Consider the following 27,122-nt stretch of genomic DNA (forward strand, 5'->3'; position numbering starts at 1 on the left):
TTTCCCCAGACGCAGCAGCCATCGTCGCTTCCAGACCGAGGTCACAGCAGCACTAGCAATGTAGGTCCTCTCCTGTCGAAGGTCAGGTATCTAGTGATTGAAGAGATAGAAAATGGTGGTGACGTCCGCGGCGGTGACGTCCGCGGCGGTACGCATCATCACCGCCAGCGCACCTGTTCATTGGCTCCTGGGAACCATAGGGTCCAATGTTAACCAATGCAGCATTGCGCCGCGCTCTACGACCGCCTACCGCGACGGTGTCCAACGCCAGCGCAGTTACCCCACAATTCCAATGTCCCAGTTTAGAGGTCAGGCAGCCGCCATTTCAGGGGCCCACATGGCTTCAATTACTACTGCATCACACATACCGAGGCCTACACTCAAAACCTTTCCCGGATGGGTTAATTGTCTGTTGTAGTCTTGTGTGTGACTGTGGGTACATACCTGGAGGAATGCTGACAGTTTCTTTGCTGTTGTCCTTCTTAGGCACCGTCATTTGGGACATATTGGAAGATGGCGGAAACCGCCGGTGTACGGACCGCTGGTGGACCTGTTGACAATGGAAGAGCGACATGTCATCGTGACCTACCGGTTTGACCGTGCCACAATCCAGGAACTATGTACCCAGTTGGAGCCAGACCTGATGTCACCAATCCGCCATCCGACTGGAATCCCCCCTGACGTGCAGGTGCTGTCAGTGCTCCATTTCCTTGCAAGTGGGTCTTTTCAGACAACAGTGGCCATGGCATCAGGGATGTCCCAGCCTATGTTTTCCAACGTGTTGTCCAGAGTGTTGTCTGCCCTGCTGAAACACGTAAGGAGATACATCATTTTCCCTGAGGTGGCGGATTTGCCTACAGTGAAAGGTTACTTCTATGCCCTTGGACATATCCCCAACGTCATAGGTGCCATTGATGGGACCCATGTAGCTCTGGTCCCCCCCGCAGGAATGAACAGGTGTACAGGAACAGGAAGAGTTATCATTCCATGAATGTCCAGATGGTCTGTTTGGCAGACCAGTACATCTCGCAGGTAAATGCAATGTTCCCTTGCTCAGTGCATGACGCCTACATCCTGCGGAATAGCAGCATCCCTGATGTGATGGGTGAACTCCAGAGGCACCGTGTATGGCTATTGGGGGACTCTGGTTACCCCAACCTGTCCTGGCTACTGACCCCAGTGAGGAATCCCAGGACCAGGGCAGAGGAACGGTACAATGAGGCCCATGGGCGGACTAGAAGGGAGATCGAGCGGACGTTCGGCCTCCTGAAGGCCAGGTTCAGGTGCCTCCATATGACAGGTGGGTCCCTATTCTACTCACCGAAGAAGGTGTGCGACATCATCATCGCCTGCTCCATGCTCCATAACTTGGCAATGCGACAACAGGTGCCTTTTCTGCAGGAGGATGATCCAGATGACGGTGTTGTTGCAGCGGTTGAGCCTGTGGAGCCTGTGGACAGTGATGAGGATGAAGCTGATGAACATGAAAACGACAACAGGGAGTCAGTCATACAGCAATATTTTCAATGAGACACAGGTGAGTACAATTTCATGTTTCACATTATATTACATTTCACACGTCTACCTCTTTCCTGTACCTACATTTCACTCCCTATTTGGTAACTGAGTTGTCCCCTTCCATTTCAGTTTCAGTAATGTGGTAACCTACGTGTCAACAGCTTGCACCCTTGAAAGGCTTGTGATGTGTGACATTGGTATGTTGACCTTCCAATGGGTAACCTTTTTTAACACTGTAATTGACAATACAAAGTTCACAATCATTGACTGACTCCAATATTATTGAGGTTTCAAGGGTGTTTATTGAAGTGCATAAAAATGTAGGGGGGTTGTGAAATGGGGAGAGGTCATGGTGGAAGAATGTCCATGGCAGAGTCCAGTCTATTAGTTTCACAGGTACATTGCACATCTGGCCATTGGAAGTGGAGCTGGGGCAGTTCCAATCTGGACAGGGAAACAAAGTGGGACAGTGGGGGGACAATCAGGGTGGTCTTATTTCCTGGAGGGGGTCTTGCCATCTTGCTCTGTCCTGTTCCTGGATCTCAGGGCCCGCTTTCGTGGTGGTTGTCAGTCAGCAGGGGGTGGGGTGCTGGTGTGGTGGTCCTGTGGCAGGGCGTCCTGTCCACTAGCGCCGGCGGAGGTGGTGGGCATTTCATCGTCCTGGCTAGTGTCAGGGGCCCCTTGGAGTGCCACGGTGTCCCTCAAGGTCTTTTGAATGTCCGTCAGCACCCCTACGATGGTTCCCAGGGCGGAGCCGATGGTCCTGAGCTCCTCCCTGAACCCCAAATACTGCTCCTCCTGCAGACGCAGGGTCTCCTGCAACTTGTCCAGTACCTTTGCCATCGTCTCCTGGGAGTGGTGGTATGCTCCCATGATGGAGGATAGGGCCTCGTTGAGAGTAGGTTCCCTTGGCCTGTCCTCAATCTGTCGCACAGCAGCCCTCCCAGTTTCCCGGTGTTCCTGTGCCTCCGTCCCCTGGACCGTGTGCCCACTACCACTGCCCCCAGGTCCCTGTTGTTGTTTGGGTGGTGGGTTAGCCTGGGTGCCCTGTAGTGGTGGACACACCGCTGATTGACCTGTCCTGGGTAGGGAGGTGTGGGCCCGCTGGGTGGGTGCTGTGCTGGTGTTACCAGAGGGTGTAAGCTCGGTGTTGGGCTGTGGCTGGGCAAGGGGAACCGACTGTCCTGAGGCCCACGATGGTCCGGGCTGGTCATCAAGATCCAGTAGGGCAGAGCTGCTGTCGTCACTGTGGGCCTCTTCTGGGGGTGGAGTGGTGTTGTCTGGACCCTCTGGTGTGGTGACGTCCCTTCGGGTTCCTGAGGGGGTATAAGTACATGATTATTGCATGTGTGTGTTTCATGGTGTGCAATGGTTGGGTGTGCGTGAACCCCAGTGCAGGCATTCCTGTGTGGGGGCTTGTGTGGTGATGTTTGTGGGGTGTTGTGGGTATGTGCAGTGGGCATGCTTTAGTGATGGGTGTCCATGCTTAGTTGTGTCATGCAGGTCTTGGGGTTGGGATGGGTGGTTTGTGTTATGGGTAGATTAGTGAGGAGTTAGGGTGATGGGGGAGGGTGTGAGGGTGGGGGTGTGTGATAGCATGCAGGTAGGGTGGGGGATATGATAGTGAAGATTTGACTTACCAGTGTCCGTTCCTCCAACGACTCCTGCGAGGCCCTCAGGATGCAGGATGGTCAAGACTTGCTCCTCCCATGTTGTTAGTTGTGGGGGAGGAGGTGGGGGTCCGCCGCCAGTCCGCTGTACCGCGATGTTGTGCCTGGATACCGTGGAACGCACCTTCCCCCGTAGGTCGTTCCACCTCTTCCTGATGTCCTCCCTATTTCTTGGGTGCTGTCCCACAGCGTTGACCCTGTCGACTATTCTTTGCCATAGCTCCATCTTCCTGGCTATGGATGTGTACTGTACCTGTGAGCCAAATAGCTGTGGCTCTACCCTGATGATTTCCTCGACCATGACCCTGAGCTCCTCCTCAGAGAAGCGGGGGTGTCTTTGGCGTGACATGGGGTGTTGTGTGTGATGTGTGGAGTGGTGTATGTGTTGATGAGTGTAGTGGTATGTGGTGTTTTGTGCGTGGATGTTGTGTGGGTGATGGTGTAGTGTGCCTCTGTGTGATGGTGTTATCTATTCTGTGCTGTCTCTCTCTGGCCTTCGTCTCTAATTTGTGGTCGTAGGGATTTGTGGGTGATGTGGGTGTGTGTTTTATATTGTGTTGGGTGTGTGGGAGTGGTGTGTGTATGTGTATCAGGTGTGTGTATTTGTAATTGTCCAATGTGGCGGTGTTTTAGTGGTGTGTGTGTATTTTGAGCGCGGCGGTGTGCACCGCCAATGGAATCCCGCGGTTGAAAGACCGCCGCGTGGATTCGTGTGTCGTAATAGCATGGGCGTGTTTCTGTTGGCGTGGAGGTGGAGGATTTGTTTCCGCATATTTATCGCTGACCTTTGGTGTGGCGGACTTGTGTGGGTGTCTGAATTTCGGCGGAATCCGTGATGTGTGTCATAATAGCTGTGGCGGTCTCCCGCCGCCGCAGCGGTGTATTGGCGGTCTTCTGCACGGCGGTAAGCGGCTTTTAACGCCAATGTTGTAATGACCCCCATAATCTCAAGCTCAACATAGACAATTGTGACACACATCCCTCCACCACTGCAAACACTTTTGGAACCACCAAACTCCTAATTTTCAAAGTCGGGCGATGGACTTTAGGGACATGGACAATTCTAAACTTGATTAGTCTAATTAATTTGACTCCTTTTGTGTCACACTAACTGTCACTTTGCTACCACTTGCCGGAGCAGGGATTCTTGTACTTCAATCTCCAAGTATAATCATTAACTAGACCTGTCATTGGTCTTATGGGCCTTATTTGACAAGAAGAGGTGATAAGAAGCGATTATTTACATAAAACAGCATGAAAGTGAAGTCATATTGGAGTTTCACAAGAATCAATAAGGAGAGTTGGTGTGGGTTAAAGGATTTTAATAACAAATTAATTCAGGATTGATTTATTTATTCAGTATATTTTAAAGTTAGTCAATCTTACTACAGATTCAAATAATCAATTTGTCAATACTTCAAAACAAGATAAAATACCACATTAGTAAGAATTACAAATAAAATAGGGAAGATACAGCAGGTGTGTTTCATAAAGGAAATCCCCAATCTATAATAATAGGGTTTCTAGCATAAAAGGAAAGTTCTTCAACTAGTATGGTAAGGTGTCAGTTTCAACAACCCAAATAAAGGGATCTTATGAGAGAATCAAAATACATAGGCATGAAGACTTAGCATTTAAACATTGGAAATTATTGCAAAGCTGGAAAGTTTTTTAAGCTCAAAAGTTAGCAGAGATCTCGAACATCTGCATGCTCTATTCTCTGAATGAGAAAGGGTAGTACTCTGAAAGAGAAATCTACTTGAGGAAGGCTCTAATGGAGTCTTCCCTCTTCTCCAACTAACCTAAGGAACACAGACTAATATAATTCTGCAAAACATCACTAGTAACAAATCTTACAATCCATGTTCCCACCAACCAATCAATTTTCAGTAAACCCTGGAAACAAGTATACTCCCTAGTTTATCTCATCTTCACAATGAAGTATAGAACTGAGTCCTTGAATTGTTATACTGAGCACATATTGTGGTTCAGTCATGTCTCTTGACGTCTCCTCTCCTCCTGGTGAGGAGATGTCTAATACATAACAAAATGCATATTCACTAAATAACAGAAGGGTTCTCAAAGGTTACAGAATCTGCAGTGGAAGAGGAAAACATCTTATACAAAACATCACTTTAATGCAAAAAAACGGCCTCTTATCCCAAATGTATAAAGTCAACATTCAGGCCCTCATTACGAGTTTGGCGGTTTCCGGGCAGAATACCTCCACTATGCCGTTAGTGTTGGCGGTACAGTGACCTCCGTATTACGATTCCCAAAGTGAAAACTGCCCAAATGCAGCCACAGATCCAACGCCGCCATGCCGACAGACGGCGCAAGGTTGACTGTCCGACCACCAGCCCCACCACACCAGCACCATTCTGTCCACCTAATTAAGTGCCAGTTCTCTGCCCAGGAGGCCATGCACGCGGAACACCATTGACGGTGAGCACTGCCTCAGTACAAAAAGGCACCACCAATAGTAGGCAACACCACATTGGGCAGTTCAAATACCCCACACCTGACACACATACACAAACCACACACACCTGCTCCCGGTACTATAAAGCACCCTCCCACACACTCACAATCCATTGCGATTTCAATGAAAACCACATATCGCAACAAGCCATTCACACAGATCCCATACTCCACAGGCAACCTTAAACTGCACACTCAGCACACACTACACAACTGCACCTGTTGTACTAGGCACACATCACATTCACACCACAAACCACCTGCACCCACATCCAAACACCCCTAACCCCCACAATCACCCCACACTGCACCCTACATGCACTACAACGCCCCACACCATGGCAGCTCAAAAGCACCCACGATTTACTGACAATGGTCCTGGTAGATGAAATCCACGGGGTAGAGCCACACCTGTTTGAGTCCAGGTGCAGCAAACATTGTTTGCCACAAAAACTGAATTATGGCAGAGGATCGTTGACAGGGTCAACTCAGTGGGCACACATCCACGCACAAAGGAGGACATAATGAAGAAGTAGAATGACCTACGGGGGAAGGTGCATTCCAGGGCGTCCAGGCACCAGATTGCCCTGAACAAGACTGCTGGTGGGCCCCCACCTCCTTCCACTGAGTTAATATCTTGGGAGGAAAAGGTCTTGGACATCATGCATCCGGACGGCTTGACTGGAATCATCGGAGGGATCGACTCTGGTAAGTCAGCAACATCACCCAGGCACCAACCACTCCTGCCCAGCATGTGCCCCTAGCACCCAACACTCCCCAATCCACCCCATCACACACTCATGCACCCTATGCCCCTCCCATGCATGCCACACCACCCCATTGCCACCATTCCCACACAGCCACTCCCAAATGCATGGATAGCAAGCACAATGCCAAACACCACAACTCCCTACACATCATAGTATCACAGTCCCACCTCACGGTGGAACACTTGCATGGTAAACCGCACCACATGCCACACCAACTGGTGGCCTCAACTGCATCCCAAAACATGGCAATGACAGCAATGCTATCCACTATCCTCAACCCTCAATAGCACATGGTAACAATGGCACAATCCGCATTTCCCAAACATTGTCAGTATTACTGCAGCTGTCATTGCCATTACTGAGAAGCAATTCAGGCCACACAGTGCATCACACCATGTGGCCAGCAAGTACATCTCCAAAATGGAACTCTCTCAATTTCCATCCACAAGTCCCGTTGGCACTGCCAGCCCCCAGTGGATGTCAGGGCCAAATAGCCCTCTCCAGGATGAAGGCCCTAGTGGAGGTCTGGACAGTGACAACATGCCTAGCCAATCCGACTAGACAGTCAACACCCAGAAGCCCAGCCCTGGACACACCAGACTCCCCCTCCCATGTGGAAACTACACTGCAGCCCGCCCCTCGTCCTCAAATCAATGCCCTAGGTACAGCTCAATCAGAAGTGTGCCCCACAGTACACGGGCCAGAGTCAAGGGCACAGACCCAAGACAATGAAGGCCCTGCTTCTACTGGGAGTTTGCAAACTGTGCCAGGCACACAACCACAGGGGGCTATGGGCAGTGGGAGAGGACCAGTGGTATAGGGGAAGGGGCAGCCACAACAAATGACTGCCTAGGGGGCCCTCTCCCAAGTCCTGGGTGCATACAACCAAACCAAGGACACAATGGCCCAGATCCTCGCGACGGTGCAGGTTAACCAGAGGCTGCAGGAGGAATACCACCAGGAGGCCATGCAGGAATGGCATCCTGTGTGAGTCCTCCAACCATGAGAAGTCTCCTACCACTGGCCACATCCCAACAGAGCCCTCCACTTCAGCGGCAGCTAGTGGAACAGAGACCCTGCCAGAGGACCCACAGACCACCAGCACCCCTCCTCCTGTAGCTGAGGGACCCCCATGCAAGTGAGGATGTTCAAGCAGACATCCTGGAGGAACTGATGTCAAGACCAACACCTCCGCCAGGAAGTGACACTCCCCTGAACATTCTCCCTTGTGTACCACTGAGACACACTGTTGACTGTCCACTGTCATCTCTCTGTTCTCCCATGGCCCCCTAAAGTGGACCTGGACTCCCCACAGCTGGCGAAACTACCCTGATGATTTTACCCACCATGAACCCACTCATCACCCCTTCCACATGTCAGTCACAAATAAACACATCTGAGCACAACTACTGTCTACGGGTTTCATCGTAAAAAGTACCCTTTGCTGTGACATCACATGTTAAAATGTCAACCCATTGTCCTGCAAACGTTTGTGAAAGTGACAGAAGGGGGAGCAATATGCAGCAAGTATGTTAGTGGAGCAGGCAGAGGCTGGAGACATGGATCATGGGAGGCAACAGCTGATGCAGTGACCAGTGAGCACCACACAAATGCCCTTCAAGTAGAACAAGACAGGGACAACAATCACCATGGGTGTCAAATGTGCCCACACAACACACATGCACTACAATTACAAAGTCCCTAGGGTCAGATGCTAAGCATCAGCCATAACCATATGCCCATGTCAGACCCACATGGCCAAGACAACCAACCCCAATGGTCCTGCCATCACAGCAGCCACAGCAAAACTTAAGGCATATTCCACAGTCAGAAACAGTAATGTTGCACTGCCTGTCAATGTGGACTGTTAGGATAGGTAGTAATACTGCTGACACAATGTTCAGCACACATATTGCAGATGCCATGGCAGTACAGGGGACTAGGGAAATGCACACATATGTCACAAGTGAAGCAACACCTCAGCAAGGTGAGTAGTGCACTGAAATGTGCATAGTAACTATTCCAGTGATGGGCAAATGTGACCCCTCCAAATCCACCCAGAAGCAGAGCTGCATCAAATACCATCAGTGCTAACAGACACCAGGAGGATATATGTCACAAGGCAGCCAGGAGTACCGCTCACATACCATACATCTGATACATACATGTAGCTCAGTGGAAGTATTGTCGTGTCAATTCTGCTCTGGAGTCAGCTGCATCCTCATCATCTTCCTCCTCATCACACCCTATGTCCCCTTCATCACCCACTGGTCCAGCTGCCACCTCCTGTGCATCCAGCAATGGGATGTGATGACACAGGGCAAGATTGTGTAGCATGCAGCAGGCAAAAACAATCTATCACACCTTCAGTGGTTTGTAGAGTAGTGCACCTCAGGAGATGTGCAGAAACCGGAATCTGGCCTTCAGTTGCCCAAAGGTTCTCTCGATCATATGCCTTGTCCTACCGTGGGCCACATTGAAACTGTTTTCAGTATCTGTAGTCATATGTTTCACATGTGTCAGTAGCCAGGGAAGGTTGGAGTAGCCAGAGTCACTTGTGTGCACAGAGGTAGGAGCCACGAGTGGTAAAAAAAAGAGGTACTGGTCCCTTGATGAGTGTTTGACTACAGGGAGGTGCTTCTCCGGGCCCCGGTTTAAGAGATATATAATGAAAACTCGATAATTCAGATTCTGTATACAGATAAGGGACAATTGAGCCCAATTATTCATTTTGATTGAAGTCCAGCTTACAACAGGCAGGGGACCAACTTAATAGGGGATCAAGGGTCCTGACGAAGGGCGACTGACCCTTAGGGGCAAAGGAAATGGACAAAACATGTTGACGACTTGAGCACAGCGATGTGCAGAGAATTGTTTCCTAATATCACCACCGTGAATCTATTTTTAACCCTATACAGGGGGTCCCTGAATAAAGACTAGGAGTTGACTCCCATGAGATAGTTTTAGTGACAATCTGCATGTTAGATCCCCATTTGTTTTGTGTTGTATTGTTTTGTGTTCCCTGTCTCTATTGCTCCATCCTACGTTGGTCTGCATGGGGATGTGTTATCAGAAGCCCAATGATAAAGCATGCCACAAATAGTGGGTTAGGGCAATTTTGTAACAGCTGAGCTGTTTCGTATGGCAGTAGTAGTCTACTCTGCTTGGGTAGAGTGCTTCTACTGTTATTTCTTGTCCTTTATGTGAGAGTGCACAGAGGTAGGACCCTTGTCAAGACCAGGAGGGGGATAGTGGTTGGTGTGAAGACAGTTTTGTGTACAGGGGCACACATACAAATGGATACATACTGATAAGCCAGGCCAAGTCCCTCTGTAGTTGTGCCATCATGTGCAGGATGTTGCTGTTCTGTAGAATGAAGGTGTCATGCACAGAACCAGGGAATTTGGCCATCACTTGGGAGATACATTGACCAGCAAGACACACTACCTGCAAATTGATAGAATAAAAGTTTTTCGGTTCCTGATCACTTGCTCATTCATCCAGGGTGGCACCAAGGCAATGTGTGTGGCATCTATGGCCCTGATTACATGAGGGACATGTGCAAATCGTAGAAGGCAGCTTTGACAGTGGCAAAATCTGCAGGTTGGGGGAACCTGATAGGGCAGGAGTCTTAGCAGGGCACATAATACATCCCTCAAGATGTTACTGAACAACACCCGTGACATCCCTGCTGCCAGTCCCACTGTAGTCTGGAACAAGCCTGTGGCAAGAGAGTGGAGGACTGACAACACCTGTACTGTGGGAGGGATGACATTGGGATGACGTATGGCAGGCAACTGATCAGGCTCCAACTGGGTCACCAGCCCCATGATGGTCTGACGGTTCACACAATATGTCTGAATGACATGTCGCTTTTCTAGGGTAGCAAGGTTGATGAGACACAGGAGCATGTCTCATCCTCAACATTGCACCGTATCTGGGAATAGGAGAGGGAGAAGTCACAAGAAGCAGCATTCACAGTGTGTACACAGTAGAGTTGTGCAATATTCACATTATGTCAACCATGATGCACCTAACATTCTGCCACTATTCACTAGATACATGTAAAATGGCATCCGCCTGTCCTGAAGGTTGAATCCAGCGGAGCAGAGGGGACCAGTGGGACAGAGGGGAGTACCAAGGGTGGAGACAGGATTGACAACACCATCCTCAGATTCCTCCTCCTATGGTGGCTCCCTGGCAGTGGCTGTCCCATCTGGGACCACCCCAACACCATCCTTGTTCATTACCCCCCTTTCCAACAACGCCCTCCCTGTAGTTCCCCTCCCAGTTGCCCGCGCCCATTCACCCAGGAGGGTGGGTAGCTCCTTCACCTCAGGCACTTCTGCCCCTGCCCCGTCAGCTCTGCTGCCCTCAATGAGGAGGCTATTGACCTCCTGAGGTCCATCTCTGTGGGACAGTCAACCTTCGTGAATGCCATCCAGGTACTGGCAAAGCAGATGCCGCAGACCAATGCATTCCTGGAAGGCATCCAAGGTGCCCTGACTGGCCTGCAAAGATCATTTCAGGCTCTGGCCTCCTCATTAATGGCAGCCAGCGTCCCTTCTTCTACCGCCCCCCCTTCCAGCTACCTGTTCCCATTCCCACATCCCTCTCCCCTCACCCATCGAAGGCACACTTTCTGACCCACATGCATGCACATGAACAGACACGGTATGCAAGGACAAACATAAGCACCACAAACGCAACCACCAACATGCACCCACACAACATACAGATGTAGACATGCCAACATCTACTCCCCACACCGACTCCCCCACCACACCCCCCCCATAGGCACTACATCACTCATACCTGCAGTCACCCCCTTATCAATCCCAGATCCTGCCACATTGTGCCCTCACTGCCACTGTCACCACAATATCAGACCCGGATACATGCACCCCATACACCACATGTGCAATGTCAACACACCCACATGCAGCACATCCACCCTATCTGCAGACACCACCACAACATACACTCACACATCCCCCCTGCCATCTCCCTGCAGCTTCCCCCTCCTCCGACTACATCTAACAGCCCACACTCATCCACCCAACAGTCACACAGCACACACATGGCATCAATGCATGCACCTGCACCCAAATCACCTCCACATACACACCTCTCAACCACTCCCTCTACCTCCATTCCCATACCTTTCTGCTATGACTGTCCCTGTGCCCCCCAAAAATGTTTCCTGCGTGAATTTTCCCTGTTCCCCGCTGGTGACCTAGTCCTTGCCCCCCAAGTGCCCTATTACCCTCTCCACACCCTGGCCTTCTGCCTCTCTGTCCTCCCCTGGTGGTAGCCATGCCCCTCCTCTGCCTAACACATCCACCCCGCCAAGTTCACAGTCCCCCCTCCAAAGCCAGACCCATTCCCCTAAACACAAAGTCAAAGGCCACACACCCCCAAACCCAAGGAGCCCCCCTCAAGCCCAGACCCAAGGAGCCCCCCCTCCAAGGCCAGACCCAAGGAGCACCCCTCCAAGGGGAAACCCAAGGACCCCCCTTCAAGGCTAGACCCAAGGACCCCCATCCAAACCCAAACCTAAGGACCCCCCTACAAGCCCAAACCCCCACTTCTGCCCCCTCTCACCCCTGAGGTACCTGCTTGCCCCATTGATGCCCCTGCCCAGTGGAGGCCAGCAGTTTGCAGTCAAGAATCAAGTTGGTGCCTCATTCTGTGCCTTGTGTTGTTGGGGCACAATGGACCTTTTTGGACTGGCCCTTGGGCCTCATTGTACATAGTTGTTCCTTGTATTATGTTATTTATCATGTTGCGTAGGTTCTCATTATCCTAATGAGACTACTGGATTCTGGCGGCAGAATCACCTTTACTGCGGGGGACTGAATCTGATCCCGCACCATGTGACACCTGTCGGCCTAATCCGAGTTTGTTCCGGCTAACTAGCAGTGCCTCATCTCCACCCAAGAGCAGGGATGATTGGGGCAACCGGGTGCATTACCTACATGACTCCTCAGGGGTATCGTGGTCACTCATATCTCACCCGTTTCTCTCAGTTACATTAGTCTCACATATGCAAGGACAATCAGAGGCAGAGTAAAATTCAATATGGTTTCATTGAAGTAACTGCATCTTAGATAATAAGGCATGTGTTGCAATAACTAGGACGATGAAGCACAATAAGATTAAAATTGTGGCAAGGAGAGTAAAACAGAAGAATAATGCTACCATACTGTCACTAAGGTTTGTAGGGATAGTTCCTACCTAAGCTATGTTAGAGCACTGCATGTTAAGCTCTAATTCTGCCCTTCAAGTTCCCCCAGGGAAGATATCATCCCTCATACCTAAGCAAAAGGCCTGTAGTCTACATAAGCAGCTGCAGCGAAGCAATCGGTAACTAGCATACAGTCGTGGTCATCTGGCTGGAATCTCCCTCCAACGTACATGGGTCAAAGTAGTGTTTTTACAATAAAACATCTGATGTTCCAAGAAAGGATCCCCATGTAAGAGTGGGTATGTTTCTGTGAACATTGGAGACAAAGCGTACCACTTTTTCTGGCAACCTATCTTACTGCAGCCTTGAGAAAAGAACAGAGTGAAAGAAATGTCTTGTTTTCGAACACATTGCTGAACTAGGCGAAGAACAGCTAGATAGAAAAAACATAAAACAACACTGCAAATGTGGCTAATGTTAAAATAATAAACCGAAGCTGAATAAAATATATCTAGTGCACAGCGACAGGCCTAGATATGCTAAAATAACGTGTATAAAACTATAGCTAAAATGGCTACACAACAATCATATCTGAACCAATGCCCCATTGGTGTCGATGGAGACAACCTTGTCCTGGAATTCCTTCCACATGTATGTGTCATGGATATGCTATTTGGCGTGTGTGTATGTGTGTGTTGGTACAGGTGTTTGATTGCGTGTGTATGTGTGTGGGCATGGCTTGCCATGCCATGTGTGTGTACTAATGCCGTTCCCTCAAGTGTGTGCTAGGTGAGTGTACTTATGGCTGGTGTCTTCGTTGCTGGTCCTGGAGTTCAATGGCCAGCAGGAGCATTGGGAAGATTTGCACCTGCAATATGTTCTGTGTTATCTGTTCCTGAGTCATGACTTATGTAACCCCACCTTGAAAGCACAACAGCCTCGGTCTGTTGTGTGTTGTGTGCCTGGTCGATAGATGATGATGAAATTGCATTCACTAAAAATCCATAACCACCTTATTTGTGTAAGGCTAGGGAATTGGAGATTCTTACAATAAGTGCATATTGTAATGATATATTGAGCACATGTTAAATATTGCTGCCACATTTTGAAACATAATTTGATTGCCAATAATTCTTGTTAGGCAACTACACAGTTCTGTTCAGCAGGCAATTTTTGCATAAAAGGCAACTGGGTGCATGTGCCCAGTTGTGCTATTGTGTTGCGACAGAATACCTTTAACTTCTACCTGAGAGGTGTCTGCCTCCACAAATTAAGGCTGCTTGCGATCTGGATGTCTGAGTATCGGGCTGTGGTAAATCAATTGTTTAGTAGATTGAAGGAATCATTGGCTTCCTGGCACCACACAAAGAGTACCTTATTTCTTAGAAGCCTAGTAATTAGACTTACAATGTCAGAATAATGGGTGCTAAATCATCTGTAACAGTTTGAAAAACCCATGAAACTGCACCTCCTTGCAAAGGTTGGTCCTGGGCAGTCTAATATAGCCCGAACCTTCTTTCTATCCATGGTTATCCCTTCTGCAGCCAAGATGTATCCCAGGTTTTCAACAGATTGAGTATGAAATGTAGATTCTTTAAATGTAACAAAGAACATGTTTTTGGAGTCTTGGTAGTATGTCCCTGACATGATCTATGTGTTCTGTTATGTTTAATGAATAAACAAGCATGTTGTCAATGTATACGACCATGCAAATGTCCAGTAGATCTCACAGAACTTCATGTATAAAGTATTGGAATGCTGCTGGGGCATTACATAACCCAAATGGCATGACTGTGTATTTGTATAGTCCTAACTTGGTTCAGAAGGCTGTTTTCCTATTGTCACCCCCTTTTACATGAATAATTTCATAATGTGTGGAATATGTAAGGAACTGGCCAAGGCAAGGTCCAAGAAGCTTCCAGTACTCTGGAGTCTAAGAGTATAGGTAAGACCTGCCGCTGCTGAGACAAAGTGTGAGGGAACCTAGTATTGTAAAATGTTGTGGAACCTTATGTGAGGTGTTTGCCAAGTGATGCTGAGTCGGTTCCAGAACCACACCAGACTGGTTGATCCCCATGTCAGCTGAGCTCCCAGGTTTTCCTGCACCAAATCAGACATTCTTTCAAATTCCTTTTGGTTTGACAATACACTCTCGAGCAAAGTGCCCTGCCTTACCACAATAGAAACATAAATTTATATTTTTTCCATGTTCCTTTTCCTCAGCGATCAGAGGGCTGTGCAAGCCCCCTATCTGCACAAGCTTGTATTATCCTGATGCTTGGACTCTGCCTCTTTTCGCTCAGTTTGTAAACAATTTGGGCCCCCCTTGGGGACGTTCTCCCTTTTGTTCGATTAACATATGATCCAACTGAATAGCCAAGTCAATTAATTCAGAGCAACCCGACGGGAGATCCACTATGTGCACCAAGGAATCTTTTAAGTCATCTCTTAGCCTTCTATAAAAGAGGGAGGTTCTCTTCTCTACTGCCCACTTGATTTCTGTAAACAGCTTACAAAAGCTTGTAATCTAAGTCAGGAGAACCTTGTTGCCCTGACGTAAGTTTAATAACATATTATCACTAGCTTGAGCAAAAGTGTGTTTGGTAAAGAGATGGCCCATCGTCTCTTTAAACCTTCCACAATCATGTAACACTGGGTCATTATTTGTTAGACTCTGCCATCAGTGCTACCCTTGTCTGAGGTGCCCAGTACTGGACCTCAGGAGTGGGTTCTGCAGCTGATTTCTGCTAAAACTAATGCACTGTGCCCTCGGCGTCAACACTTTGCTCCATCAGAGGTACTGTTTCAGTGGACCCTGTATGGGTTCTGTAGTTGGCCTACCCTTCAATGCAGTAAGTCTGAACTTTTGATTTGCACCAGTCCCTCGTGACCTCAAGGAAACCTTTGTCAAGTGATATGGCTTCATCCCAGAAGAGTGCAGGTTGAGGTTACGGGGCAGTAGGAAATGGTCTCACCAGTGCTGGGGGAATTTTGTGGGTCACTTTTGCAGGGCAGTGGATGGTTGGGTGAAGGGTAGTATGGGGAACACATTCAAGGGGCTGTACAATTTGATTGCTAGAGAGCACATGTTCAGTCACTGTTTTCTAGAGCTATGTCAACACCTAGTGAATTGTAAGCTCTCAGACCCTAGAGAGCTTGGAAAGGAGGCAGACCTCTGGGTGAGTATCGGAGTGTCTGGGATGGCATTGGGGAGTGATCCCAAGGACGGTGGCTCAGGTTTTCCCCATCAGAGTATGGGAAGGGTCACAGTGACCGAGACAGGTCCCAGTGTAGTGGAGGGGCAGAAAGGGTCCAATGTCCTTTCCAAGAGTAAAAAAAGGGATGGGGGTGGGCAGAGGCACAGGGTGCCCTATTTCCAGCACCAGGGCTTAGATTGCTCTCAGAGGGGACATAAGAGGGAAACATGGTCTGTACCAAGAGACTGCCCACTGATTGAAGCACCACAGTGTCAGGAGAGCTGGATTGTGTGACTGCCACAAATGTCCTACCAGTTCTGATTTCTGGGGATAAAACTCAACAGTGGAGGGAACAGGGACATAGATAAAGGAGTTGAAGGTGGAAACAGTCCACAGTGGGTCGACCAGTGGATCAGGGGTTGCCAAGTCTGAAGTCAGAGCACCCCAAGACTTACGCTTGTGAGGCCATTTCTGGCCTGAGGTGGGAACCATGCACTGTCACAGGGACAGAGGGCTGGGGACCTGTGCCAGGCAGACTCTTGCACAACAAATGCAGAGTGTGTTTTCCTTGTGGTAGGTATTTGTACTCCCCTGGAAGTCCTGGCTTGCCAGGCACATGTTCAGCCTAACGGTACAGACCCTGGACTGATGGTCCAGTGTCATGATACCACCCCGGAACTGGTGGGAGGCCGAGTAAAAGAAGGGTGCAAGACACCTGGGGCTACTGCCCCCCACTCTGAGAAATATCAGAGGACAGAGAGCCCTGGATGGCCTGTGGCCTGGCTCTGGACACTGCCAGTTGTCAGTGGTCTCTGTTGATTGTTGTCCTTGTGGACAGCACTTTCCCTGGGTTGGGGAAAGAAATGAGGCCCAAGTGGTGGAATGGGCCATGTCACTTTGTTGGTCATGGTGGTGTTGTCTGCATACCTGGGATGCATTTGTGAACAAGTTAAAGTTAGGTACTGCACAGATGGGGTTCACAGATGGATGAGGAGAAGGGTTCCCCATAGATCAGCTCAGTGTCCCCCAAGAGTATAGACAGAGGGATCCAACTGAGTTCAGAGAGATGTAGAACTGACAAGTACCCCTGCAGTACTTGGCCATTGTCCAAGTTATATCCTCCTAAGCAGGGAAGCCCATCAAGGTATTGATTTGTTCGCTCTGGCTTTATACTGGGGGGATGTATTGCTACATACACTACGTGCATGCGGCAGCACTACGTGCAAGGTAAACAGTGGTGCAGAGTGTGGACCATTGGCCTCTGCTTTCATTGGCCTTCGCTTCCATTTTGGTTCACGACTCCATTTTGTCGAGTCTGGTTCGGTGCGTAAGGCACTGTTCTGTGTTTTTCCACAAGCTTCGGCAAGCTGAAGGGTGGGGTGTTTTCTGCTCAACTTCGCTCCATCTGCCTGGTACGAAGGGCGCTATTTACATTCCACGAGCTATCAGTTAGAACAACAGGGGGATGCGCCTGTACACAAGGAGGAATGCAAGCTTCACCTTGGAGTCCTCTCCTGGGAACTTGGCCCGTTCTGAGGAGACGTCTCGAAGGGTGAACAAGGTACCGCCGATTGCACAATTTGTAAAGGAGGGGGTCTTTTTCTAGAAAAGACTCCTGGGCGTTAGTAAATACTATAAAAGTTGGGGGCCTGGATGGGCTGGTTTAGGAACTCTCTTCTGGGTTGGACGCAACGCCAGGAGGACTGATTGTCCCGAACAGAGGCTCCCTGTGCCAGCTGATTTGGGTTCCCCAGCTTTGTGTACGGCGGAGGGATGCAGACGCTCTTTTCGGTGAAGCTTTTCAATTTATTAAGTGTATTGTGTGTGCGCGCGTAGTATGTACTTATTCTTGCAGTCATTTTCATGCTATTGAGCATTGAAGTATATTGTGTGTGCGCGAGTAATATGCACTTATTCTTGCAGTCATTTTCATGCTATTGAGCATTGAGGTATATTGTGTGTGCTTGTATTATATGCACTTACTCTTGCAATTATTCACAGAGTGCTTATATCTTTATCATTATTCTCATGTTATTCTCCTGATGTATATATATATATATATATATTAGTGTGGTTTAGTTTTGCTAGCTGAGAACTTGCCCCTTAAATAAACTTGATTATTCTACTTACGAAGGTGTTTGAGAGTGATTGCTTTACATTGTGCCTTAAAATATCCTGAAGTGCATAGTTTTGATATTCTGAAGAGTAAAGCAGCACAAATTGGCATAGTCGTTTGCAGGATTCGAAAAAAAAAAAAAAGGGAAAATGCTTAATAAGATCAAAGCGAGCTCAAAAGCAGGTTCTCAGGTAGCAAATCCAGACATAGAAATACCGGGATGGGAAACTGCCCCGTATAAACTTTTAGCTCAGGAATGGTCACGTTGTGCTGGTTTGTGTGAAAATTGGAATGCGTGTATGTTGAATGTGGAACCTGAAGATCTTCTTATATGTTTACGGAAAGTTTCAATTGACAAGGGAAGGGAGGTTTGTGCGTTGGGGAGGCGAGGCTGGATCTTGCTTTCTGCCTACCGAAAGTTGTATGAAAAATGTTTACAGTTACAAAAAGACCACAAGCAGCTGGAGAAGGAGTTAGTAGAAGCCCGAAATTCCTCTACCATGCTAGCTTGTCAAAATAAATTATTAAGTGATAAGTTGGAAATGTACCAACTGGTTGCAGAGAGAACGGCCGTTAGCGTAGCTAAATATAAACACAAGAAACGAAGAGGGAAAGTTAATAAAAAGAAGGTGCATTTAGCTATCTCTCAGGCAGGATTAGCCTTTGACCCTGAATTTTGGGATGGAAACATCTGGGATACATCTGATTTTTCAGATGGGTCCGGGGGCGATGACTGCCAAGATGTTAGACAGGAGAAGACAGAGCGCAGGAATGTTGTCCGTGCGCAGCCCATATATCGGCGAAAGTTACAGCATAGATCCAGCTAATCCTGGAGGGGTGATGTTGGATGCCCTGGAGGATTATACACAGCAAGAACTAAGTGATGTGATAGACAGATTTCGACAGAGGTCTGGGGAAACATTGCTTACGTGGTTGGTGCGGGTGCACGATATGGGGGGCCAGGGGGTCCAATTGGATCACGGCGACGCCCCGAGGCTTTGTATGTTAAGTACAGACCCGGTTATTCAAAATGAGTTTAGAACCTATCCAGGGAATGGTCCCATGACCAATTTGTTAGAGCTAGCTGCGCAAGGGTGTGCTCAGAAGTATCCGACAGAGTCAGACTGGCCGCCTAATGATAAACCTTGGTATACTTTGAGAGATGCAGTACAGAGATTGAAGGAAGAAGGGATGAAAACAGCTATCTTTATGGGTAATGCCCATGATTTGATGAATGGAATTTTAAGTGTGTCTGTGCGAAACCGGCTGATTAGGGCCGCTCCTCCTGCATATAAGCATGTCATCATGACTTTGTTAATTAATCAGACGGGTAACCCATTGTCTCAGGTGGTAGAAGCGGTGCGTGAGTTAAGTGATTTAGGAGAATGGGCTAAGCCAGAGAGGAATTCACAGTCTGAGAATCGTACTGATAACAACAGGGTGACAAGGCGAGACATGTTTCAGGCCTTGCTGCGAGATGGGGTGACCAGGAATGAAATTGATGGGATAAGCACCAAGGACATGTGGGAAATGTACCGCAAACGCGGTTTGGATAAAAAGGAGGGGAGCAGGAAAGGGAACAAGAAGGATAACAAAGTGGTGAATCAGAGAAAGGCAGGAGGGGAGGAGCGTGAGGGTGAAAAGGGAGAGAGAGGGAGAGAACCCCACCGTAGAGAGAGATCCCCAGAGGATGGAAATTGGGAGGAAGAGCACCGAAGCGCGGAGGGAACCCGGAGCAGGGAGAGAGACCGGGAACTGACAGGTTCTGGGAAAACTCGAGGAAGAGAGTGGGAGAGGGAGCTGGTAAGCTCAGAGAGGTTGCGAAGCAGAGACAGGGAGGAGGAGTTCCCTGAGAATTACCGCAAACTGTATCCAGATTTAACTTGGGCAGACTCTGATGTGCGCAGAGTGAAAATAGATTAGGAAACAGGCCAAACTCCGGTGCAGGGATGGGCTCGCAAAGATAACAGACCTCATGTCAAATAGAAATTTATTGGAAACGTGGAAATGTTCAAAAAGTTCGAGCCCTCGTTGACACCGGAGCGGAGGCCACTTTGATTCATGGCAATCCAAGAAAATTCAGGGGACAGTACTTCACCATTACGGGATTGGGCAGAAAAGAAACCCCGGCAGTGCAGATAGTGGTTCCCATGAAAATAGGGGCACTTCCAAAGAGAGAATACACTGTCCTGATTGTGCCCATTCCCGAATACATTATTGGAATTGACATTTTGAAAGGGATGACCCTACATTTGGAAGATGGATGTTATCAATTTGGTTCCAAAAGATTTATATCAATAGCCGCCGCAAGGGTGGGGCTGTTGAAGATTCCTCCGGTAACACTTCCCCAAGCTACTAAGGTGATTCAAATGAAACAGTACAGAATACCGGGAGGACATGAGGAGATTAGCCAGACTATACATGATTTACTAGAGGCCGGGGTAATAGTTCCCATCACCACTGCGTGGAATAATGCCCTCTGGCCTGTTCGTAAAAGTGATAACAGTTGGAGGATTTGCATTGATTATCGCCAATTGAATAAACATACACCTCCTCTGACTGCAGCGGTCCCAGACACCATTACCTTGATTGAGAACATACAGAAACACAGTGGGACTTGGTATGCGACCATTGACATTGCCAATGCCTTCTTTACGATACCAATAGCTACTGAGAGCCAGCCTCAGCTGGCATTCCAGTGGGCGGGCGTCAGTACACCTTCTGTAGATTACCCATGGGGTATTTACATAGCCCCACTATCTGCCACCGGCTGGTGGCAGAGCATTTGGATGAAGTACCAGTGGTTCCTGGAGTGCAAATTTCTCACTATATAGATGACGTGATGATGCAGGGAGAGACGCAAGAACAGGTGCAAATTCAGCTAGACAGGGTGGTGGAACATTTGCAGAATCAAGGGTGGGAGATTAACCCCGAGAAAGTGCAGGGACCGTCTCAGAGCGTGAAATTTTTGGGCATTCAGTGGAATCAGGGACACAGAGAAGTGTTGCCAAAAGTGAAACAAAAGATTAAGGAATTCGCAGTACCGCGAAATCGGAAGGAAGCCCAGAGTTTTATTGGACTATTCGGGTATTGGAGACAACATATACCCCATTTGTCTCAGATTTTGGCCCCATTGTACAAAGTTACACGAAAGAAAAATGCGTTTGAATGGGGAGAGCAGGAGCAGCGTGCGTTTGAATTGGCGAAAGACGCCATTCAGCATGCTTTGGATTTGTGGCCGATTCGAGAGGGAGACATTGAGTTGAATGTGACAGTCCAGGGGCAGTATGCCAATTGGAGTTTATGGCAAAAACAAGGAAGAAAGAGGGTGCCCCTGGGATTTTGGACAAAGAAGTTACCTGAGGCAGGAGAGCGGTATACTCCCTTTGAGAAGCAGCTGCTGGCCTGCTATTGGGCCCTGGTTGATACTGAGCAAATTACACTGGGACACAATGTGATTTTAAGGCCTGAAATTCCCATCATGCAGTGGGTGATGAGTTCCCCTAAAACTCATAGAATTGGACATGCGCAAGAAGCCAGCATTATAAAATGGAAATGGTATGTCCAGGACAGGGCACGAGCGGGTCCAAAAGGGACCGCCGTTTTGCATGAGCAGGTAGCGCAGGCTCCAGTGGAGAATTCCGAAATGTTGCATGATGTACCTTCAGTGTGTGAATCCCCAGTAGGGTGGGGCCAGCCGTTCGCAGACTTGTCTGCAGATGACAAAAAACATGTGTGGTTCACAGATGGTTCAGCAAAATATGTTGGAGCGAAAAGGCACTGGAAGGCAGTGTCCTATAATCCTGTTACCAAGAAGCTTTTGACAACTACAGGACAGGGAAAAAGTAGCCAGTATGCAGAGCTTTATGCCGTGTATCAGGCTTTAAAACAGGAGCTACCCGGAAAATGTCACATTTATACAGATTCCTGGTCTACCGCCAATGGGTTAGCTACTTGGCTTCCCACGTGGCATGCACATCAGTACAAAATCCATAACAAAGAGGTATGGGGGAAGGAGTTATGGCAGGAGATCTGGGAAATGTTAACTCAAAGCACCGTGACTGTCTATCATGTGGACGCTCACTGTCCAACTGATTCATTAGACCGATGGTTCAATTGTCTTGCAGACGATCGAGCCAAGATTCAAGAGGCTGAAGTGGAGGCGCAGAGTTCTGATTTGGTGGGAATGGCTAAATGGGCACACCAGAAATGCGGACATCTTGGAGAAAAGGCTACTCACAGGTGGGCTGAGATTAGAGGGATGCATCTTCCCCTAGATTTGATTAAAACAGCGATCATTGAATGTCCCATTTGTCAGCATGCACAGCACAGACCGGTCCCACAGGTGGTGAGAGGCCAGCTAGGTAGAGGTAAATTGCCAGGACAGATTTGGCAGATTGATTACATTGGACCAATGCCAGTGAGCAGAGGGTGTCAGTATGCCTGCACTGTGGTAGACACTTACTCTGGTTATCTCATAGCCTTTCCCTGCAAGCGCGCAACTCAGCAGAGCACCCTGAAAACACTAGATCTGTTGATTCTGTACTATGGGGTGCCACTCCAGATTCAAAGTGATAACGCCAGCCACTTCAAGGGCAGCCTAGTGCAGGACTATTGTGCACAACGCAATATTGAGTGGATTTTTCACATACCTTACTACCCACAAGCAGCGGGACTGATTGAGAGAATGAATGGGTTGCTAAAAGAACAATTGCGTAAACTGAATGATGGGACACTGAAGGGGTGGAGGGATAATTTGTATGATGCTTTGCAAATTTTGAACAACCGACCCCTAACAAATGCCGAGACACCTCTCATGAGAATGCTGACACCTGCTTTACAGATTAATCCGTTTACAACGAGTAATACCATTATGTATTGGGAAACAGCTCCAGGAGCTTTGGCCCCATATCGAGCTACACCAGAATCTGCAGGACTTGACTTACATGCTTTACACATGCATCGATTGAAACCTAGAGACATCACTCTGATTGAAACTGGGGTGGGAATTCAGATTCCCCCTGAGCATTACGGTCTGATCGCCCCTCGATCTGGGCTTGCCTTGAGGGGCATCCAAGTTTTCTGAGGCGTGATAGATGCAGACTACCAAGGCGAATTGAAAGTCATTCTCTTGAACAGTGGTGACACAGACCTAGTGGTGCAACCTGGTGATCGCGTTGCCCAAATTGTCATTATGCCGGTTTATGGAGGTGTTGTTAAGAAGGGGAGCGCCTCAGCTCTTCTCACTGTGAGAGGCAAAGGAGGGTTCGGATCTACTGACAAGAACCCAGGGGCCAAGGTGTGGATTGAATCCCCAAATAACCCTCCTCAACCCGCTGATGTCATCGCCACTGGACCAGACAATGTCCTGGTAGTTATGCGACCTGGTCAAGACAAATGGGAACATGTTCCCGCTGACAAATGCTATCTGCGAGAATGATAATACGTGTTTTGTCCTTTGTTCTTTTCAGATCATCCTGTGGAGTGCCTGTGCCATGAGTGTGGTGTATGGAGCCCGTTCGGGAGACTCCACCGGGGAGCGGGAGTGGCTCATAGCCCAAAAATTCAACCGTCAGCCGCAGATGCCAACGCTGCTGCATCAACCGAACAATGTTTGGATTCATCTAGCGCAGGAAGTGCTGAATATATCTCACTTCTGTATGAGTAACATGCAAAACGTTCAAGATTTGATTACCACTTGTCTAGTGGCAGTGCCCACTCCTGCTGCTGTATTATTACACATCTTCAACAATACAAACCAGGATGGAATGGTGGATGTGAGTGACGTTCGCTCCCATCTGTCACTCTATGAGTACTGCCGTCATTGCCCGGAGGTGGGCAGGCTGTTGTGGAGGAACATGACATCTATACTCACGTTTAACATCTCAAATGGGGATGTGTGCTATTCATTGACCTGTGATCCTATGAAAATAGGTAAATGTGCTCAGCTCAAATTGGAGAAAAGAGGCAAAAACTTAACTGCTGCACAACGGCAGTTGTGCCACTCACGGACTGACCTAACCTGTTTGAATGTAAATAATTCGATGTTTTGCCAACATGTGGTGCCTGCTGCCAGCCACATTCAAAATGTTAAGTTGCCTAAAGGTTGGCTCTTTTCTTGTGGTAATCTTTCTTTTACTTATATTCCAGCCAATCTAACCGGAGGGCCTTGTGCCTGGTCACGCTTAGGCTTTCTCATGTTTCCTATGGATACTGCTCTACACCCTCGCTATACCAGAGACACTATTCAATTACCTACGGACTGTGATTCTGAAATTTCATTGCTGTCCAAAACAGAATATGTTAGTTTAGCTGGTTCTATCGTAGGGGTGCCAGGACTTGCAGTATATAATACCAGAGTTATTAATAAACTTGCATGTTTAGTAGTCAAGAATATTAACTATACATCAGCTGCCTTAGCTGAGCTGTTATTAGATGTACAGGGAATTAGAAGAGCTGCTTTGCAGAATCGCGCTGCTATTGATTATTTACTGCTTAAACACAACCATGGCTGCAGTGATTTTGAAGGATTATGTTGCTTCAATTTATCCGACCACTCCATATCAATCAACTCCCACATAGAGGCCCTGCATAAGTTGGTGAAGGGGGTGCAGCAGGATGTTGACAAGGGGTGGTGGGATTGGGCTTTTGGATGGCTGCCTAATTTAGGCCAACTGCGTTATATCTTTGGTGTAATCATTATCATAACAGTTATTTTAATTTAATTATGTTGTTGTATTCAGTGTGTGCCTAACCTTCTATCTCAGTGTCGCCCAAGAGCATTGCCATTTCAGCTTATAGGATATACTTAGTTGTAAGTTGGCCAAATGGTCCAAGGGTGGAAATGTATTGCTACATACACTACGTGCATGCGGCAGCACTACGTGCAAGGTAAACAGTGGTGCAGAGTGTGGACCATTGGCCTCTGCTTTCATTGGCCTTCGCTTCCATTTTGGTTCACGACTCCATTTTGTCGAGTCTGGTTCGGTGCGTAAGGCACTGTTCTGTGTTTTTCCACAAGCTTCGGCAAGCTGAAGGGTGGGGTGTTTTCTGCTCAACTTCGCTCCATCTGCCTGGTACGAAGGGCGCTATTTACATTCCACGAGCTATCAGTTAGAACAACAGGGGGATGCGCCTGTACACAAGGAGGAATGCAAGCTTCACCTTGGAGTCCTCTCCTGGGAACTTGGCCCGTTCTGAGGAGACGTCTCGAAGGGTGAACAAGGTACCGCCGATTGCACAATTTGTAAAGGAGGGGGTCTTTTTCTAGAAAAGACTCCTGGGCGTTAGTAAATACTATAAAAGTTGGGGGCCTGGATGGGCTGGTTTAGGAACTCTCTTCTGGGTTGGACGCAACGCCAGGAGGACTGATTGTCCCGAACAGAGGCTCCCTGTGCCAGCTGATTTGGGTTCCCCAGCTTTGTGTACGGCGGAGGGATGCAGACGCTCTTTTCGGTGAAGCTTTTCAATTTATTAAGTGTATTGTGTGTGCGCGCGTAGTATGTACTTATTCTTGCAGTCATTTTCATGCTATTGAGCATTGAAGTATATTGTGTGTTCGCGCGTAATATGCACTTATTCTTGCAGTCATTTTCATGCTATTGAGCATTGAGGTATATTGTGTGTGCTTGTATTATATGCACTTACTCTTGCAATTATTCACAGAGTGCTTATATCTTTATCATTATTCTCATGTTATTCTCCTGATGTATATATATATATATATATTAGTGTGGTTTAGTTTTGCTAGCTGAGAACTTGCCCCTTAAATAAACTTGATTATTCTACTTACGAAGGTGTTTGAGAGTGATTGCTTTACATTGTGCCTTAAAATATCCTGAAGTGCATAGTTTTGATATTCTGAAGAGTAAAGCAGCACAGGGGATTGTGTTGAAAATGGCCCTTTCTCCAGGGTCAACCCCAAACGTTTTGCCTTTCACCTCCTGGTTTTCTGACCATTTTTGTGTTGGCTTTAGGACCCTCTGCACTTTACCACTGCTAACCAATGCTAAAATGTGTGTGCTCTCTCATTAAAACCTGGTAACACTGGTCTATCCACAATTACCATATTTAATTTACTTGTAAGTCTCTTGTAAATTGCACTGCATGTGCCCAGGGCCTGTAAATTAAGTGCTACTAGTTTCATTGTGTCACTCACTACAGTAGCCTTTCAAACATGACTCGTACCTGCCACTGCAGAGGCTGTGTGTGCAGTTTTAAACTGTCATTTAGACCTAGCAAGTGTACCCAGTTGTTAGTCGCACACCTTCCCTTTTATTACATGTACATCTCCCCAAGGTAGGCCCTAGGTAGCCCCAACGGAGCAGTGCAATGTATTTAAAAAGTTGGATATGTACTTTTAAGTTTAGTGAAATTCCTTTTTCCACTACTTGCAAGGCCTATCCCTGCCATGGGATAACATTCAAGTTGCCTTATTATGTCTTATGAGTATAGCTTCCAAATGGGAAGTGATGACCCCTTTCATGTTTGGTGTCTCTGGAATCCCTATTTAAAATACTAACGTGCGGCAAAGTTGGATTTTAAATTGCAATTCTGAAAATGCCACTCTAAGAAAGTTGGAATTTCTTGCTTTAGCCACTTGATGCCTGCAGCCTGTCTCTAGTCACATATCTGGGTTCAGTTGGCAGCTGCGCTTTTTGTATTCCTCCTAGACTGCCATTCACAATGGGAGCTTAGGTGTGACATAACATGTCATCCTGAGTAGGATGAGAGGGAGGAGCTGGACATAGCCTCATTTACACATGAAGAAGCTGTGTCCTGTCAACACACAAAGGACTTAATCCTGCCTTGTCACTCCAGCTTGCTTAGAACCAGGACAGAAGAGGAAAGGGATTCCTTGCACCTCAAAATCACTTTCTAGAAGCTTCTCCCACCTTACATAACCAGGGCAGCCAAGTTTAAATACTTCAGTATTCTTCTGGACCTGGGGATACTCTGACAGGAAGGACTTTTGTGCTGTTGAAGGCCTGCCACTTTTCTGGAATGCTGTTTTGCTGGACTGCTGCATTGCTGTTCTGACTTGTGCCCGCTGCCCTCCTGGTCTGATGTCTCAAGGACATAAAATACTTCCAACAACCCTTCCTCTGCACCTGGACTCTGCCATCTGTGATCCTACCCTGCCAAGTGGTACCACCCCAGTCCTGGACCCTTGGAACTGCACCT

The 27,122-nt window shown here is 48.0% G+C and overlaps 1 protein-coding gene across 4 annotated transcripts in view; it reads left to right on the forward strand.

The window, feature by feature from the left end:
- Positions 1-25,723, forward strand: part of LOC138250396 (uncharacterized) — a 410,767-nt gene extending 385,044 nt beyond the window's left edge. For all 4 annotated transcript variants that reach the window (XM_069205218.1, XM_069205219.1, XM_069205220.1 and 1 more), the window contains one exon: positions 23,411-25,723. In XM_069205218.1, coding sequence (XP_069061319.1) covers positions 23,411-24,664 — 1,254 coding nt within the window. In that variant the 3' untranslated portion in view covers positions 24,665-25,723. The remainder of the gene's footprint in view (positions 1-23,410) is intronic.
- Positions 25,724-27,122: the final 1,399 nt, after the last annotated feature.

This window comes from Pleurodeles waltl, chromosome 8 (assembly GCF_031143425.1).
Source record: "Pleurodeles waltl isolate 20211129_DDA chromosome 8, aPleWal1.hap1.20221129, whole genome shotgun sequence".
Taxonomy (NCBI): Eukaryota; Metazoa; Chordata; class Amphibia; order Caudata; family Salamandridae; genus Pleurodeles; species Pleurodeles waltl.